The 18,512-nt window shown below is 38.5% G+C and overlaps 1 protein-coding gene across 8 annotated transcripts in view; it reads right to left on the bottom strand.

Moving 5' to 3' along the window:
* Nucleotides 1-18,512, bottom strand: part of AFF2 (ALF transcription elongation factor 2) — a 335,651-nt gene that overhangs the window by 121,717 nt on the left and 195,422 nt on the right. For all 8 annotated transcript variants that reach the window (XM_086850057.1, XM_086850055.1, XM_086850056.1 and 5 more), the window contains exons 5-7: nucleotides 7,864-7,950; nucleotides 4,859-4,895; nucleotides 4,558-4,609 (exon numbers count right to left, since the gene is read on the bottom strand). In XM_086850057.1, coding sequence (XP_086706183.1) covers nucleotides 4,558-4,609; nucleotides 4,859-4,895; nucleotides 7,864-7,950 — 176 coding nt within the window. The remainder of the gene's footprint in view (nucleotides 1-4,557; nucleotides 4,610-4,858; nucleotides 4,896-7,863; nucleotides 7,951-18,512) is intronic.

The following is an 18,512-nucleotide window of genomic DNA, read 5'->3' as shown; positions in this document are numbered from 1 at the left end:
TTACACCTGGACTGCATTCTGACTGCAACACTGATAGACTGTTGTCTACATAAATAGAAACCTGCTTCCTATACCAGTTGGAGATGAATTTTACATTTTTGGTTCCAGGCACATTTTCGGAAATTATGCATGAACATTGAATGAACCTCTTTTTTTGCTGTTGTTGTTTTTTTAACTGGGATAGATTTCTTTCCAGGTTAAGAATTCATCAGGGCTTCTTGATTTGAATGTTCTGAATAGTTCTAAATAACAACATTACTTGTTGTCACAATATCCAATACTTGGTGTAAGATCCTCTTGATGTCTGATTACTCTTCATAAGGACCTCACACTGATTCATTTCAAACCGTGAATTACCTTTAATTCATAGCTTGCACATGCTGCCAAATTTTGTTTTCTATGTTACCAGGTGTTTGTCCCTGACACAGAGGAGATCTTCCAAAAACCCATTAGATACTTATGAAAAGAATTTAGATGTTGAGAAGCACATTTCCATTTTCAAACATGCTTCCATCAAGTATTATAATAATATTTGAGGTTAGAAAAGTACTGGTGTTTATTTGAATTTTTTTGGAACTGTGATGTGAAATCCTGGCCCAACTGAAAGTAGTGCTGAGCACACTTAGGAAAATCGTTGCTGAAATATCACAAAAAGATTTTCAGCTGCTTGCTTTAGTTTTCAGCTCACTGTATTTAGCTGCTCTTTAGTCCCCACACAGGTTGAATATCATTAAGTATGATGGATAACAAAAACTCCATAAGGATAAAACAAGTTGGTTTTGTCTGATCCATAAAAATTTGCTGCTTTAAGTTTTTAATGGTTTCCGGTAGTTCACTGAGCCCATGAGAAGGGCCTTTTAATACTCTATTAATACAGTAAGTATAGGAAGGAATTTTATGACAGGGGAAGAATACAATTATGATTACATTATTCTTTTGTGTGAGGCTTTTATGGAAACTACCCAAGACTTCTCTGCAGTATGATTTTGAAACACAGGATGTGCTTGATTAAAAAGGTTCTGGGTAGTTTCCAACTGGAGAAAGGCCAAATGCTAACAACCAAAACAGAACAAAAGGACTGGATGTTTGAGGATGACATATTGCAATGGCAATTATATAACAGAAACCCCAGTCATGAGCTGAGTCCGTCCCCTCAAATTCATGGAAGCTGACAGAAAATCCTTTGCAATGCAATTGGTTGCACCTTATCTGTTCCTACTTACTAAGCTTCATAATAAACTAATCAGAGCAGACTGCTTGAACAAGATGGCCCAATGCTAAGCAAAAATTTACAGTGAATCTGAAATTACAGAATGGGGAAACCAAGTGCTGCAGTTTTACACAGCCTAATTTCAGCTGTAAAAATTCACCACAGTACACACGCATGCACGTCAGTGTTCAAAATTTCATTTTCAAGATTTTTGAGTGTAAATTAGGATGTGAGTTTAGTTATAAATACATATTCTCATGTACAACATAGGTGCAGAATTTAGACACAATCCTAACTATTCTATGTTTTAATTTACCTGCTGCACTGGCGATTGGATTTATTCAGCATGTGGATGTAATGAAGTGTATTGAAACATTATAAAAAGAATGAAATTTGTATTTCAGAAAGCTTTACTTGGACAAGAAGCCATGCTTCTTGCATTTCCCTACAATAGCAGCACATTGGTAAATTAATTCACCTTGCAGTATGTTGTCCTCAGTTTCCCCCAGAAGTGTGCACCTGAAAGGTTATTTTACAAAAATCATACATCCCTCAGTCCGATCTTCTACGATGCCAATGTCCCTACTCCTAAACTCTGGAATGACATACAGACAGCTTGGCTGCTGGAGCAGGATGCAGCATCATGAAGATAAAATATCTCTGTTGTACGTTCACCCCTCAACTAGTCATAGTGTAACTCAGCAATATGGTAAATGCAAGCACGTTATTACCAATTCCTTTGAATCTCTAACAAAAACCATGTAATCTACAGGACTGTCACTAGGACCAATGTAAACGGAAAAGATAATTTAAGTTTCATCTTAATTGCAAATGAACTTTAAAAAGTTGGGTAACAGATAGAAACATATCCAGGTTAAAATGACTCTAACAAAGCATACAGATGAACAGTCAAATTCAGATTTGATCAAACTGAAATATGGATGAGAGATATTATCTACAAAATATGTAACTGGCAGGGGATAGAGTTTTGAAGTCAGTAGGACCACACTGTGTGGCCAAGACTGTAGCAGCAGATGTTACTGGAGATAAACTGGACTGTAATTTCACTCATACACTTTGATATCCCCAAAACTGACAAATGTTAGAAAGACTAAATCCTCCTTTATACACTTGCAATCTGATAAACACTCTATCATTAAAATATACAATGACTGCAGGAGCTGTCTACCTAACAGGGTTTGTTTGGACTGCACTATCAGTTCTACTTGATAATATTGCATCTCTCTGTCCCACTCCTGCTTTAATTTCATTATGTGCTCAAGTACTGCAATTCCCCATGAAGGTAGTGGTAACTGCACACACAGATCTAAAGAAACACATTGGCCTTGTAATACCAAGCCTCACAGTGGACTGCCTTCTAACCTCCCAAAGCCCTGTGGAAATTCTTAGAAGCTGCCTTAACAATTTTTCTGCAGTAAAAGAGAAAAAGTGATAGTAATGGCTTAGCTGATCTTCATTTGGAAGCTAAAAATAAAAGTAGCTTTATTGCAGCTCTGATCTCTCATGTGTAAAATCTATCACCTACCATAAGAAGGCAGTTCATTGCAGCAGAAATCTGATTGATAATACTGGAACTTTAGATCAAGCAGCAGAACAGAGAACAACCAGTTCATAAAATGTACTCAGTGTCTTCAGGTTTTATATCAGGCTTCCTATAGAGAGCTTTGGTACCATTAAATGCACTATATACCACTGAGCTCTGAAGCACTGTTCTTGTGAAATTCAGCTTATAACTATAAACCATGATTGACAAGTCTATTACTGTTGGTTACAAACTACTGAAATATTGTGTTTTATGGTACACTCACTAAAATATTTTTCACAGTGGAGTCCAAATACATTTGCTTTTAGAGGAAAATAATTTTAAGATGCAATAATATTTTTTCATTTTTTTAAATTATGGAATGTGCTTGATGTTAGGTTTGGATCACTTCGATGTTCTGAAACATTAATGCACCCATTCTGTTACCAAGAGCTGTGGGTACAGTTGGCTAGTCTTCACATAAAACAAAGTCATTGGAAACCAAACAGCAAAGGGCAAAAATTAATTTGTTACTAAGTTTAATAAATAAATGCTGTTCCTGCAAATTAATCTAAATATCATTATTATTCCTATCTAATTCTCATTTAATCTGGAAAAAAAGTATTTAATTTTGAAATCTGATCATTGACTCAGCATCAATTTTAAAAAGGTTTATTCAGCCAACTGTACTTGAATGAGTACTTCCATGAACTTGAGTTTATGAGTAAAGAACTGGATCTTCAGAGCCTGCTGAGTACATCAGCAAATTCAGTACCCATATCTACTCTAGTCCTGTATCTCTCACACAGTCACAGACATATCACTGAACTCCAACAAGCCCATTTGTGTACACAAACTTGAACTAATAATCAGTATATTTAAATTAATTTTTTAAACTTGTGTAGGTATCTCCACATTGATTTTTCTTCCCCGATAGGGATTTTTAAAATTGTGTCTTTAGTAGATTAAGCACAACCACTAGAATAATTTTGAAATAATTTTAAATGAACATACTGTATTTACACAACTGTCAGTTAAGCTAGTGCAGTTCTGCATTCAGTACTTCAGAACACTTAACACTAAAAAACCCAGCAGTTCTGAACTGAAATCAGATCCATGCATTTTCATAAGTATAAAACAATTGCCTACTATTCAAAGTTGCTATTTAGGTCCTGTTTGAAAATTAGAGAACCTGGGATAAAAGTAAAAAACAATTCAGTCTCCACTCACTGCTACACTAGTGCAGCCTTACACCAGAGAAGCACCAAAAAGAAATGGTTTAACATAATGGAGAATTAGCTCTTTCACAATTTTCAAATGTCATGTTTATATATCATCTATGATTTTCAGCTGTTTTTAAGTGTATGAAACTCAAGACTAGCTTTTCAACACCATCTAGCAGAATCATTCTGTATGATGTGTTTTACTCTCTCTCACTGTATGAAGGTAAAAATCCCTGCATCATCTGTTCATTGGGTTGCATTTTCCATTGTAAGAGGCTTAGTATCTGATGAGAGAAGCATAAAATTTATTTAATTTTGGTAGGCGGTACAACTAAAATCAGCATTATTTCTGCTTAATAAACTCATCTTTCACACATACCTCTGTTAGCTAATGCTTAAAAAGAAGAAAGAGTAATAAGCACTGGAAACATGAAACTGGTTTATGGCTAATTTTTAAGGACTATAGAGAACACCTGAACACCAGGACAAGATTAGGAGCAGAGCTTATTTGGAGAAATAAGCTCATTCTTTACGATAAATTTAAAATAAGATTTAAAGCTGGAAATAATAATACTACTTACGACTTCTGTGGCACTGACTTAGTTGGAACTTTCCCTGCTGGATCACTCCACTCTGCAAACAAAGGAAACACATTTTCAAATGTCAAAAGATTACTGTAGAATTAAAATGCACCCAAAGCTGTCAGCCCATCTAATTATACTTGGTTTCACAACATGCCACAATGCATAACATGTAATAAAAATGGAACTGATCTGCTTTAGCACCATAGAAATTAATTTTTTAGCCTTTGTTTTAATGACATTAAACAGACAAAAAAAATACCCAACCCTGACTGTTAGGACTAGGATGATAAAGACCTACTTTGTACATTGTATCCTGAGGTCAGATGTTGGGAGTCCTACAAAGAAGAACACACAAAATGTCAGCATTAGTTAAATACGATGAAGAAGGTAAAATACATCTTGGCTTGCTAGATTAAGGGCACTGGCGTTATACTAACAGGGAAGGAGATGGCACAGAGAAGGATTTTTAAGGCAGCACCAATGGCATTAGTTTAAAAAAGCATTAACTGTGGAGACAAAGCACCACTGAGGGACCCTTCAGAGCTCAGGTATGTCCTCAGCTGCTGTAAATCTACACTCCCCTTATGGAGACACTGCACGGGTTTACACCCATAGCAGCCCCATTCCTCAGGCTTGGCCATGGATATGTGTAGGAGCCATCCGGGATGTATAATTTAAAACACAGCATGAATGCAGTTATGCATTAAATTCAGTGCCATTGCCTTTCTTTTGTTTGATCTCACCGCCTGGAAATACAGTAATCTTTTATGAGTAGTCACTTTTTATTTGGACTGTGACACACAGGATTTGATAAAGATGTGGGAAGCAGATCTTCATGTGATGGAAATTCGTCCGAATCCAATGAAATCAATGGAAGTACACCAACTTAAAAGCAGAAAATAACATGACTTGCAACACTGAGTATGCTAACGAAAAGATTCTTGTTGGCTCACAATAACTAAGCTGTTTCCTTAATGTCACAGTGTTTTCTGGCTTAGTTTTTCTCTAGGCTCTGTAGTACACAGTGATTGTCATTAGCTTTCCTTCCAAGCTGAGTTTGATCAGTTAAAATTAAGGAGTTATTTACAACCTCATCCTACAGCCAGGCACTACTTTGCTGGAAGTGTTAGTTCTGTAGGATGTTAAAGTCATTAAAGCCCTCACTGCACTTCCTCTTAGGGCATTATTAGTTCTTAATATTATATTGTGCTGTCAGTCAGTCCCTTGTGAAGTAAATAATGCCCTAAGAGTAAACATGGCACTTTAAATTTGAATGTCAAAGGAATAAATTGTTTTGATAAGTTCCACATCTTTTATCACACTTTTTAAATATATGTTTCTCATGAGAATACCTTTATTTTAATAGCTAAATGGAAAACTTCTAACAGTGCCCGTCTCTGGTTTATATGGCTGCACAACCTAGCCATATTATGTCCTAGATGTGTAATTTGGCCAGCCATAATTTATTTAAAGTGATGTTCTGAAGAGACACTTCTGTTCTATTTTTTAAAGGAAGACTAGCAAACATGGAAATATTTGTGTGCTTGCCTATTTCCTATTTTCCTATTAGATTTCAAAAAAACTCTAATTTGTATTTTTTATTGAAATGATATGGTCAAGAATTTTAGGATCAACATTCAATGTGCCCAGAAATTAACTTTGATGTGGATCTTAAAAGTTCAAAGCCAATTCAATAGAAACCGAAAAGCAAACCCAAAATTTTACCTTCTCTGAACCTATGCTTATACTTCTACCAATGGAGATAGTGTCAGTCTGCAGGATTCAAACCAGTTTCTGTAGTGCTCATCAGAAACAGAACACTAAATTAAGAGATGGTATGAATTAAAAAAACCCAAAAACAAGCTTCCAGCAGGTTTAAACTTCTATTCAAATAGTTCACTTTAAAGCATTCAAGTGACTTTTACTTAATTTACAATAAGAATTATGAGAATTATGTATGAGCCTACAAGAAAGATGGAGAGGGGCTATCTATAAGCATATATAGTGACAGGACAAGGGGAAATGGCTTCAGACTGAGAGTAGGTTTAAATTATTAGGAAAAAATTCTGTACTGTGAGGGTGGTGAGGCACTAGAACAGATTGTCCAGAAAAGCTGTGGATGTCCCATCCCTGGAAATGTTCATGGCCAGGCTGGATGTGGCTCCCAGCAACCTGGTCTAGGGCACAGTGTCTCTGCCCAAGGCAGGAAACTAGATGAAAGCAGATAATCTTTAAGGTCCCTTCCAACCCAGGCCATTCTCTGATTCAATGAGTTCTGATGTTTCACACTGCAGCAGGAAACTGCAGTGACAGTTTCTGTGCTAGGGCAGTAACAATCACACTCCAAATAAGACATTCTGAGCACTGCCTTTGGTTTTGTTTAAGAAGCCACAGATATTGCTAATTTAATTTCTTTCCAGCTAAGTATGGTGTCAATATTTCAGATAGGGGAAATCAGCAAAAGCAAAATCACATTCCAGCTTTTAAACCAGGATATAATTGCTTGAACTATAATGTTAATCAGTACCAGTTTAATAAGCTATTTTTCAAGATCCCGCCTTTATAAAAAAAAAATTCTATGTAGCTCCATGACAGAATGGTATAAATTTCCCACCCTGGGGAAGTTCTCTTCTTCCCCAAACATCATCAGCTCAGAGTTGTTCAGGTTCCAACATAAGATTCTACCTCTGGCAGAACCTGCAGTGCTACTGGAATCATAGCCAGAAGGCAATAATGTAATTTGGGCTAAGGGCATCTTCAAATCATACAATTTAACAATTCAGTGTGTGTTACATGAACTAGAAGCACTCTCTGGGCAAGTGCTGAGGGTGTGCCTTTAACAAGGGCAGTACTGAAGATCAAATTGCCAGACTCTGTGCCTCCCTCTGGGGTGTGACACAGACACATTGCGCTCTTCATATGCAGTCATTTTCATTTCAGTCACCATAACTTGACTATGCAGCCAAAACCTCACCACACAATCAATCAGTAAGTGGGAAAAAGTGTCCATTTCAAACCTTTTCATTGCACAAATAATAATGGAAGAAAACAAACAAAAGATATTTTACTTGACATAGAAAGACTCCTATAACAGAGATGAAAAGCTCACTTTGCTTCTACTGAGTGTTCTGCAGCTTTAAATAAACAGTTCTACTAGTAGCAACAGTCTGATTGGGAATTTCCAACTAAAAATAGTATCAGAAATTTTTTTAAGTGGGACCAATTACCAAAATAAACTCGCCAGCAAAGAGCACTCTGCACAACAGAATGTTAATCAGGTCACTGGTAATAGCCCACTTGTACCTTGTTTGGGATAGAAAACTTGGTCTGCTCAGCCTTGCCGGGAGTGTGAATAGCAGTAAGAGGAGGAGGCCAGGAATGGGTCATCTCCTAGGAAGAAATAAAAAGTTTAGAAAACAAATTCCTGTACATAAAGAAGAAAGAGAGCTAAAAATGGTCACATCTGCTCCATTGAGCCTGGAGATGCAATTGCTCAAGGAATCGACCCCACCACCTCACACCCATAGGTCACAGATGAACGCCTTAACCCCACAGGCAGGACTTCCTCAGAATGAGAGTGAGGACAGGTTTTACTCTTGAAAATTGTGACCATCATGTCTTCATCAGAGGGCAACTGGCTCTACCTTTGTGGTCAGCCAGCCAAGCTGTATGAATAAAGCAGGGTTTTACCTGCAAAGTCCAGGCAGGAAGGGGGCCCTTCTGTATAGCACTGCGTGCAACCCTGTGAAGGAGTGCATTGTGGCAAGATGCAGCCCTGTTCAAGACTACAGAGAGGCAAAATAAAAAAGAGGCAGGTCTAGAAAAATCTGGAATGGTCTTGCAGCATGAATGCCTAGTGTAGCAGAGAGCAAGGACAGCACCACAGCATCTTCTCGTGACACTGTCCATCGGCTATTACTGTGGCAAGCAATATCACTGCCTCAGAGTGATTAATTACTCCAGAACTATTAATTCCACTTTAAAATAAGGGACTGAGAATCAGGTGACTTGCATAGATTCAAAAAGTCTGTACTTAACCAGGAAATCCAAGTGTTCAGTAAGACCTGCAAACCAGACCATTTAAGCAAAATCCATCCATTTTCTGTATCTGTGTGTTTATTCATCATTTGTACATTCAATTCCTAATTTTCTTTAAAGAAAAATCTTGTGTGTCCATGGCTACCAAACACCAGCAGAAGAGCAGCATACACCCTCTCCTTCCCACTGCAGGGAGCTGCTCCCCCAGCAAGCCCAACAGCACACTGGGGCTTGTGCTTGGAGCAGGGGGAAAATCACTAAAACCAAGAAATTGCACAAGTGCTGACTTAGGCAGAGCTTTTAAATGCCCTTCTAATTAGTGTGAGACACTGCTTCTTTCTTGCTTATCTTTGTTTTTATTTTAATAAAAATCCAAAGAGGCAGTAACAGTTGTCTCTGGCATTCTGTTGCATCTCTGTCTTGGTTGTTTTTCTTTGCCTAAAAAGCTCAGAAAGAATTCTTTATTGAGACAAGGGAGGCAAAGAGAAGAAGAACATACAATCTTGAAATTCTTATGTGCAATGGCCTGACTGCAGTAAATTGCACTTCCCAGCTGCTACTACACACTGGTCAAACCCAGGGCTAGTCACAATGAAGCTTAGAAACAGGCCAGTTTCTGTAGGTAACATGACAACCACTCAAATGATCCACAAATAAAAACATAACATAACACAATTGATTAAGAGGTGGGGTGCATTTTGGCTAAACACATGCCCTGGTTGACTACAGCTGATACTAATTACAGTTCACTGAAGATAAAGCCAGCCAGTTTCAGAACTATAGTTGTCCCTCACAAATTATTTGTCATACAGAAGGTTAGGAGAGAGAAAGCAAAACTATACACCATGGTTCTCAGTCACTGGGACAGGCAAACATATAAACTTCCTTGGGTAGATGGGTCAGGCTGCACTCCTGAAAGCAGAACTTCTGGGTTTCTGCTGTGGAGCCCAGGGTCCGTTCTCACTGCACAAAGCCCGAACAGTGGCAATGAGGAGGAAAGGAGCAATTGTTGAATGGCTCATCCCTCCCGCTCTGTGTGGCTGTGGCAGCTCAGTACCATGACAGGAAGAGCACTATTAAATGGCATTGATTGTCTGACCTCTGGACGGGGAAGGCAGAAAAAGATTTCAGCATCCCGTGAACTTTTCTGTGGGATAATATAATCCAAATCCTGCATGCCTCGGCCAAAGCCTATGCCACAGAGGTTGCTTTGTGGCATATCTCTTCATAGCAAATGATGAAATGGAGACTGTATCACATAATTAAAAGCGGGCCAGGCATTCTGACAGAAGGCAGAAATTAAGACTATTCTAGAACCACAGTTATAGGCTTGACCTCAATCTCTTCCTGCCCACACAAAAAAATGCTGTACAGAGAGCCTGGGAATCATGGAGAGGTGATACTTCAGAATATTGCCTGTCGAAACACATGTAGTATCCATTGCTTACCTACTTGGCAGGCTGAAGAGTAAGCAAACCTAGTCACCTCCCTATTACGGGACACGTGAACATAAAACAATGAGAAAAGGAGCCTGCTATTCAGGAGGAAATTCATGAGGAAATGAGGAATTTCAATTTGAAGGAATTCAAAATTCCTCAAAATGAGAAATTCAGTTACAAGGTAAGAAATCCTGCCTCCACTGAGGTTAGGACTATCCAATCTCTGTGTTTATAGTGACCTCATGAGCATCAGAATCTCTTACAAAGGTACAACCTAGCTACATTGAAGCATTTCATTCAATTCTCATTGCAATGAAATTATTGGACAGAAAATTCCAGATTCCACACATGCATAACAGCACAAACATTTAAAGCTCAGCATATAAACCAACACTGTCTGTGGTGGTGATAAAGCACATAGTTAGCTAAAGAAACATACTACATCTACCTACAGACAGGTGCCAGAGCACTGTCCACCAAATAACCTTGAACAGTGGTAGAGAAAGTTTTGAGTTTACTCATCTGAAAAATGTCACTTTAAAATGTCTGGGCAGCAACCCCCACAGCAACCAGCACACAGCTGCATGTTCCAGTCATGCAGATCTGAGCTACAGAAGGACTTGAAAAAATGGCTCTGCACTGCTGTCAGTAAAGGATCAAAGTCCCAACCCCACACCCTGCAGGGATGTGACAGTTTAGCTTGTTCCTACTCCGTTCCTTAAGCACAGATAGGTTACTCTGGAATATCAGAAGAAAATATGTAATTTGTTTAATAATCCACATGACTTCACCGTTCTTTCTTGTGCCCCAGTTTCTTCTGGAGGTCCCTGATCTTTACGTACTTGCTAAGCTCTATTTTGTTTAGTTTATGAAATCTGATATATCTACCTTCTAATATGTTAAGCCTATAAAGAACCACACAGACAGTGTGTGTTGTGAATGCATCCATTAAGATGTGTCTATAGCCACCTTAGTTTGTAAATACCTGAGAAAATAGGCAGGGAATTAAATTCATGCTTTTTTTTCCAGGAAAAGTTAAAACACTTTAATCAATCCAAATTTGGAAATATTTAGAAATTCCTGGAAATAAAAATAAGAAAAGCAAGCATATGAAACACTTTAAAGAGGAATTCAATGGAAACAAAGTAATTCCACAAAATTGAGTTAGGATTTATTTTCACATGGTTTGGACTTAATTCCAAAATCACGTTAACTGTTGAAGTGGGTAGATGACTGCTATAGAAGCATGCATTTTTCTACAGACCTGGAGATTGAATGAGAAAGTAAACCTGCACTTTTTCTTGGCTTAAAAGTCACTGTGGTCCTCTGATGTAGTAACATCAAGCATCCTCCTCTCTGAAAATTATTTAAACATTGTTTTAATTGACTCCATGTGTTTTATTTATTACAGCTAGACATGCTTGTCTTCACCTAAATCTGTTTTTTTGGCTATAAAAGCCCTCAGGTAAGTAACTAAGAAAGACACATGCAGATGAGATCTAATGAATCACCCAAAACACATACACCTCAAACCTTCTAAAGGAAGCAGAGGCACAAGGCCAAATAATGATTTAAATGGAAGGAGAGGACTGGGCAAGGATTTAAACTTACAAGTTTCTAAGGAAGAGGTCAGAGAGAGAGAACTGAGTACAGGGGATATGGGACAGATGGTAAATAGCTTTACAAAACCAGTCCCTAAAATTAACAGCCGCCTTCAAGATTTATTTCCTGTCTCTGTATTTCATTTTTTCATCATTTCCTTCTTGTTCAAAAGAAAGTGTACTGTGTTTTTAAGTACAGATAAAAGCTCAGAGCCAGGCTCTGAGACATCATTATGGAAAAAAAAGAAGCAGGATTGTGTACTCTGCATTCCTACTGAGGTAGCTTCCCTTCCTAATGTGCTCTGAACTGCTTAGCCTGATCTAATTTGATGTCTCCTAGGACATGGGGCTCATGCTACTTCCCTTGGGAGAACTGAGGGGAGACATGAAGACAGCCTTTAATTACAGAAAGAGCTGTTCCTAAAGGAGAGAATAATCTGTTCTCCAGTTTTATGGAGGATATGAACTTCAACTGCAGCCAGAAAAATTCCAGTTAGACGTAAGAAAAAGCTCTTTAATGTTAAGGATCCTGTAGCACTGAAACAGATTGCTCAGAGGGCTACACGGACTCCATCTGTGGAAGAACATGCCTAAGAACAGATAAGCACACATCAGTCAAGCATAGCTCAGGCAGAATTGATTCCTACACTGGGACAGGGATGTATAGTAGATTATGAGATTTCTAAAACCCTTCCCAGACCTTTTTCTTGTTCTGTAGTTTTGATAGATTACAACTGGTTTGGCCAAGCCCTACCCTTACTGTTCTCTTGTGGATACCTCCACAAAAAGGCAGAAAAAGAAAGCACCAATCCAATTTTTTTTTCTCCTGTGACCACAAAGGCAGTCTCAAGACTGAAACTTTGTCATATCATTTAGAGGGCAGCCAGTGGAGCAGGAGAAAGACCACCCCACACAAATCACTAGCAATAAACTCAGAGTCACTGCTGCTAAAGAGACCTTATCAGTGATATTTTCTGTCAAATGGCCGTCTCAGTACTTTTAAATATTAGCTAAATTCGTTGCTTTAAACTTCCCCCAATTATTGGAGACACAGCATGTTGAAGCTGCATTCAGAAAAATTTAGTATGTGAAGAATAGATGTTCTAAGGTTATTACAAACTTGATGCTCCAGCTGGTGCTAAGCAACCTACTGCCTTGATGGAATAAGGATAGGAATAAAGAAGGCCAAGTGATTTACCATTTATTAAAGACTTTGTTAATGATTTATTAATGTTTTATCAACCATTTATCAATGCAACCTTAGTAAAAAGCCTGTCTTGTTTCACAGATTTTTCTGGTTTCTGCATTTATACAAACCTGACCGAACTCCCTTTGCTAGAAAGCCAGTAATGCATGAGGGGCAGCCACACTTTCTGTGTGATGCATACTGAATCAAAAACCATCTCAGCCTGTTTCATCTTTGAGGGAAAAGCTAAATGAAGATATCGATATATATTTATACATAGAAATGACAAGCAAATGACACTAAAGCCTAAAGGAAAACAAAGACAATAAACGTATGGGTTGTTTTTATTCATATTCCTTATGAAGGAATGGATAATTTACACAAGCAGTTGCAAATATCCTGACCAGTAATCTGGCCTGCTTTATACTGGGTCAAGGGCTTCCTTAGGAAGGGATTTGGATACATTGTTGTATTGACATGGATGTGATAAATTAATTAATATACATTTGATTATGATGTTTCAGCATTTTAAAAAATCTCATCCTCAAAGGGATACCACACCTTTTTCCCTGTAAGAGGGAAAAAAAAAAATTAAAATATTTCAGAGATGGCTTCCAAAGAAAGCTATTTTTCCTCTAATGAATGTTAAAGCCATAAACCTTTTACTTGTGCTATTGTTTTAGCAAATTTATTATGAGTAGCTAGTGCCCAGCACATATATTTTGAGGAACAACATGGTGGCATCTAAAATAATGTCTTTGTCATACTGGAATTTATCTTGTTACTGTCCCAAAAACTGCTTGAAAGACAAATGAAAACACAGTGCATATATGCCTGAATTTATTATTGGAAAACTAGAGCTGATATACAAAAAAACCCCATTTTTTGGACCACAGCCTAAACCACAGTATTCACCTGTGGGTTCTATCAATGATGACTAATAAGTTCCCTTTGCCAGCTGGGGAATGGGATGCATTCCACGTCATCCAATGGTAAATTAATATTTCTTTCCCTTTCAACAAGAAGGGGGGCAGACAAAAATTATATTCCATGAAAATTAATATAGAAATTGCTTTAGAAGCCAATTGTGGTTTGCTATAAATTTTACAGCATGTTTTCTTTTCCTACTTTGTTAGCATTTGGAAATCCACAAAGAAATATGGATATTTTCTTTTTCTGTTGAGTTTCTCAGTACTCTATGACTCCTGCATAACTCTTCAATATATTTTCCTTATAATGTAGCTTTTATAACTAATAACACTCATATTCTTTGTATAGAGCATTTACAAGACAATAAAAAAAAGGAAGTAATTATTGATGCACTTGCTGCTCTAATCAATCTTGTGTATGTGAAGAAAAACAATGCTCTGTTACAGTGAGAAGGTAGCTCAAGAGGCTGTTTCATGGGGAGACTAATGAAGCCACACCACATGAACCCACCACTGGATTCAACTTCATAAGTCTGCTACAGCCCTAAGGAAACCAAAGCCTACGTAAAAAAAGTGTGTGCACCCTGTCAAAGGATTCAGCTCCCTGCTGGGCCTGGTCCTAAGTGGTCCACACTGTGTATACAGGAGCTCACTCCTGAGATCCTCTGCAAAACAGGTTGAATATTTTTCTCCAAGGTGGATCAGGATAATTTTCTTCAGGGTTGTATCAGTTTTGGAAGACAGGTGTCTACTAGGGAGGGCAGGAGCCTCCCTTGGAATGAAACTGTGGATCCCCTCCCTCTGAATTATTATAATTTTGAAATCGAGGGGCTCTCAGGCAGAGATCTGGGGAGGTATAACAGTTCTTTACTAGTATGTATAACAAGGCAAACAAACAACAATAACTACAGCGTTAGCAACAAAACAGAACCAGGGACCCTGTGGCAGCTTTCTCGGCTGAGATGGGAAGGGATGGAGGAGAGGCTTTGCTTCACAAACCCCTCGGGCAGTCAGTGCCGGTGCTCCTGCAGGGCTCTGAGGAACACTCAGCTGGAACAGCAGGGATGAGCTGAGATCCTGGGCCGGTGGCTGAGGTGGATCAGCAGCTCCGTGGCGGTGCCTGGCACTGCCACACGTCCCGGCAGGACAGGGGGTGCGAGGCCACCAACAAAGAGGGGAGAAGGAGAAGCAGCAGCAGCTCCGTCTGGGTGATGGCGAAATTCCCTTCTCCCCACATCAACAGCTCCCAGCAAGTGTCCCTCTCTGAAGCTGAAGAAACCAGCAAGCTTTCACAGAGCACTTCAGGAACACCATGGCAATCATGAGGGAAAAAATCATGATCCTCCATACTTAAAAATTCTCAGGTGTGCTGAGACCTTTTCTGTTTAGTATAGCATCCAGAACTGAATATTGGGTTCACACCATCTAACACCAGTTTTATAGTCTTACAAGTCAATGATACACCAATAAATACTCAGGTACTTGCAGTTACATGCACCAAATCCAGTTCCAGGAAGCAAGGCATCCTTCAGCTGTCACTCCTGGTAACTTAAGTAATAGCTTTGCCACCCAATACACAAAACCAGAGCCCTACTATGGACAGTATGGCCAAATGCAGTACCTCCTGTTCTTGTCAGCTTCTCATCCCCACTGAGATGCACAGCCATATCCCATTGATTTTATTTATTCAAAATAATACTTGTTGGTAACTGTCCCCAGGGATGGCACATTTTATTGTCACAAGGGCCCTATGAGGTAGGAAGTATGCATCGAACTGTTAAATACAATATAACATCCTGGCACTACAACAGTATAGTATAAACAAAGACACAATAAGTCATAAAAAGTTAATACTTTCAAAAGTTACTAATGCCAACATATAATTTCATCTCTGCAATTTAAAAAATGTTGGCAAAAAAAAAACATTCTCCAAGCAAATAAGCAACTGTATTTTGAAACTATTCACTGCTGGCACTTGTTTAAGGGAATCTGGTAATTTGTTCCATCCATCTTCAGCTTCACAAGCAAGAAAGCATGCCTTGAATTGTCTGTTTTCTTCTCTGAAACTTAGGGTTCACACCAAGAGGAGAGCAGAACCATAATTTATAGTTACAAAACAAAACTACTCCTACCCTGAGGCACTCTACTCTGCACATTTATACAATACATTACATCACCTCCTTTATGTTGCCAGATGTAATCAATTCATGTGTTTTTTTTCATACAACAGGGAGTTATATAGTCACTGGACAAGATGTTATCAATGAAATTTATTATAAAATGCATTAAATTTCTAAAGCAACTTATGGCAGCATAGTGAAAAAATAAAATCTCCAAATTCACTATCAGGCAAAATTTACTGCTAAGCTACAGAACCTCTTGTTCTGTAAGCTTAGCATAGAAACTGTGTAAGTTTTATATTGTGCAGTAATTGTTAGACCCATGTAACCAGCTTATAACTAACATCCTGACAATATGATGAAACTGAGTCCAAAAAACATCAGGAATTTGAAAACATTAACTTGTGCCAGAAAATACCGGTTTTGGCCTTAAAATAGGATCATTAATTATCTGAAAGAGCATATAGGGGAAATTAAGAAACCAGGTTAGGCATCTTACTTGAATTTAATTCTTTTGTTTAAGCCATGATTTGCTTTCATTAATATTTGGACTCTGAGTTGTTACTCATCAAATACAAAGAAATGAAGCTACCACATGCTGCTGTACAATACACAATGAAATCCTTTACAAAAGCTGTTTCTTTGCCTTCCAAACCAAGACTCTGCCAGATCTCTTATTCTGCTTACCACACAAGCAGTGTTGCAGCAGGGTTTTCCTGCATAGGTGTGCCAGGGTAGCATTAGTTTTTAATGTTCTTACACAGCCTCATCGCCTCCACTGTAACACCGTTAAACCAGCAGTCTGAGGCTGAAGCAAAGACACAGTGAACACCTGGAAGAGCTGAAACCTACCCTTAAAAAGCTGTCTCCTTTCACCAGTCCTTTTCCTTGTCTATGTGATGTTCTCCCTGCTATGTGTCTCAGTTGAGAACTTGCCTCTCCTCCATCAAGAATTCACTTACCCCTATGAAGCATGGTTATCTGCCCAGTGCCTACTTCAGAAACTATGAATGCTCTGTGGGGCACAAACTGCCTCATTTTTTGTCTCATGCAATGCCTAAAGCAGTAGTAAAACTTGTGAATATGGGCTTAAAATTTGGAACAGAGATTGTGGGCTGAAAAATCAAATGGATGTGTCCAAAATGTATGAATAACACAGACACGGCTTGATCAGTATTCAGCAAGCCCTGGATGTACAAAGAAACTCCAAACTTAAGCCTGATCATTAGTTCCTCTAATTTTGTCACCTTGGTTTCTTTTGTAAAGTTAAAAAGCCTAGCATGTTTGCCTAACAATATACAATGGGTCCTCATCTGTAAAACACAGCTAGAGTCCTTGCTGCCTCTCATGCTCAACCCTTTAATTCTATTCTCTTTACAGAAAGACCTAACCAGCCACCTGAAACCTGTCCATGCAACCTGGCATTTATTATAGTACTTTTAGCCTTTAGAAAAGAACAAACATTTCAGTCTGAATTTCCTTCTCCTCACTTACACCTTGAAGTGGGTCTCTTCCTGCATCTGTGTGTCCTGTAAATCATGCCAACACTCCCCTTTGATCCACTCCTGCTAAGCTAACAGGTTTAGAAAAAATGGATGTATGTTATAGAAGATGTTTCGATTCAACAAATACTTTTTTGGCATGTCAGCCTGATCCAAATAAGCTGGCTTAAACAGTAAAGAAAACCAAAGCCAAAATATGCTGAGGTCTTTTTTGATCTCCTTTAAGGTACAGAGGCTTCAGAGTATTTCTGGTAGACAAATTCCCACTGTTGCATACATTTGATTTCTCATTTCCCAGCATGTTCTTTCTTATAAAGCTAGTTGGAGTCTGGTAATGTTAAATACTCAGGACTGCGACCAAGATATATGACAACTGAGGATGCCTGGTCCCACACAGAGCAAACCTAGTGTCTGAAATCAGTGTGTTCTGACTGTGCACCACATTGATAGAGCCTCCACTGTGTCTGCCTTTTTTTAAAAACTTCGGACAAAAAACTACAATGAAACAAACTAACTCCTAAAAACTGGGCTGAAAAAGGGCAAAGTCTGTAACCCTCCTGTCTCAAAGCACAACTTCTTTTCCCACAGGAAAATCAATGAATAGGGCACAAAAGCCACACTACTAAAATGCTGTACATCCAGTGCTCCACCATTTAAAGATTGGATCTCTACATTACTAGACAATGACATGTATTGTCTTTTTTGCTTCTAGATGGCCCAAAAGGAATAGCAAACTGTTCATTAGTAATAGTTTATCAGGGATCACATGAGCAATTTGGAACATACTTGGATTAAGCCCATAAAAGACCACCCAGCAGACCCGTGGCTGCTGAGTTATCTCCAAGCAGTGGGAGCAAGTCACAGCTCCAACTGGTATCAAACACTGATAACTACCAGTTACCAAGCAAAGATGAACTGGAGTAAACATGCCAAAGGATGTTTTGTTTTGTTTTTAAAATACAACGTGCAGTGTATTATTATGTTCCAGAAACTACCAAAAGCAGTTGTTCTGTTTGCTGGAGAGATACAAAGGCTGGATGCAATAACATGGCATTCTTTTTGATGGGTAACTTATAAGTGAAAGATGCTAGAAAATGGCAATGCTGCTGCAAAGTAGACAGAATGATACATTTAGTC

Source organism: Cyanistes caeruleus, chromosome 14 (genome assembly GCF_971803275.1).
Source record: "Cyanistes caeruleus chromosome 14, bCyaCae1.hap1.1, whole genome shotgun sequence".
NCBI lineage: Eukaryota > Metazoa > Chordata > Aves > Passeriformes > Paridae > Cyanistes > Cyanistes caeruleus.
Note: the sequence above shows the minus strand (reverse complement) of the source record. Positions and strands in the feature narration are given on the sequence as shown.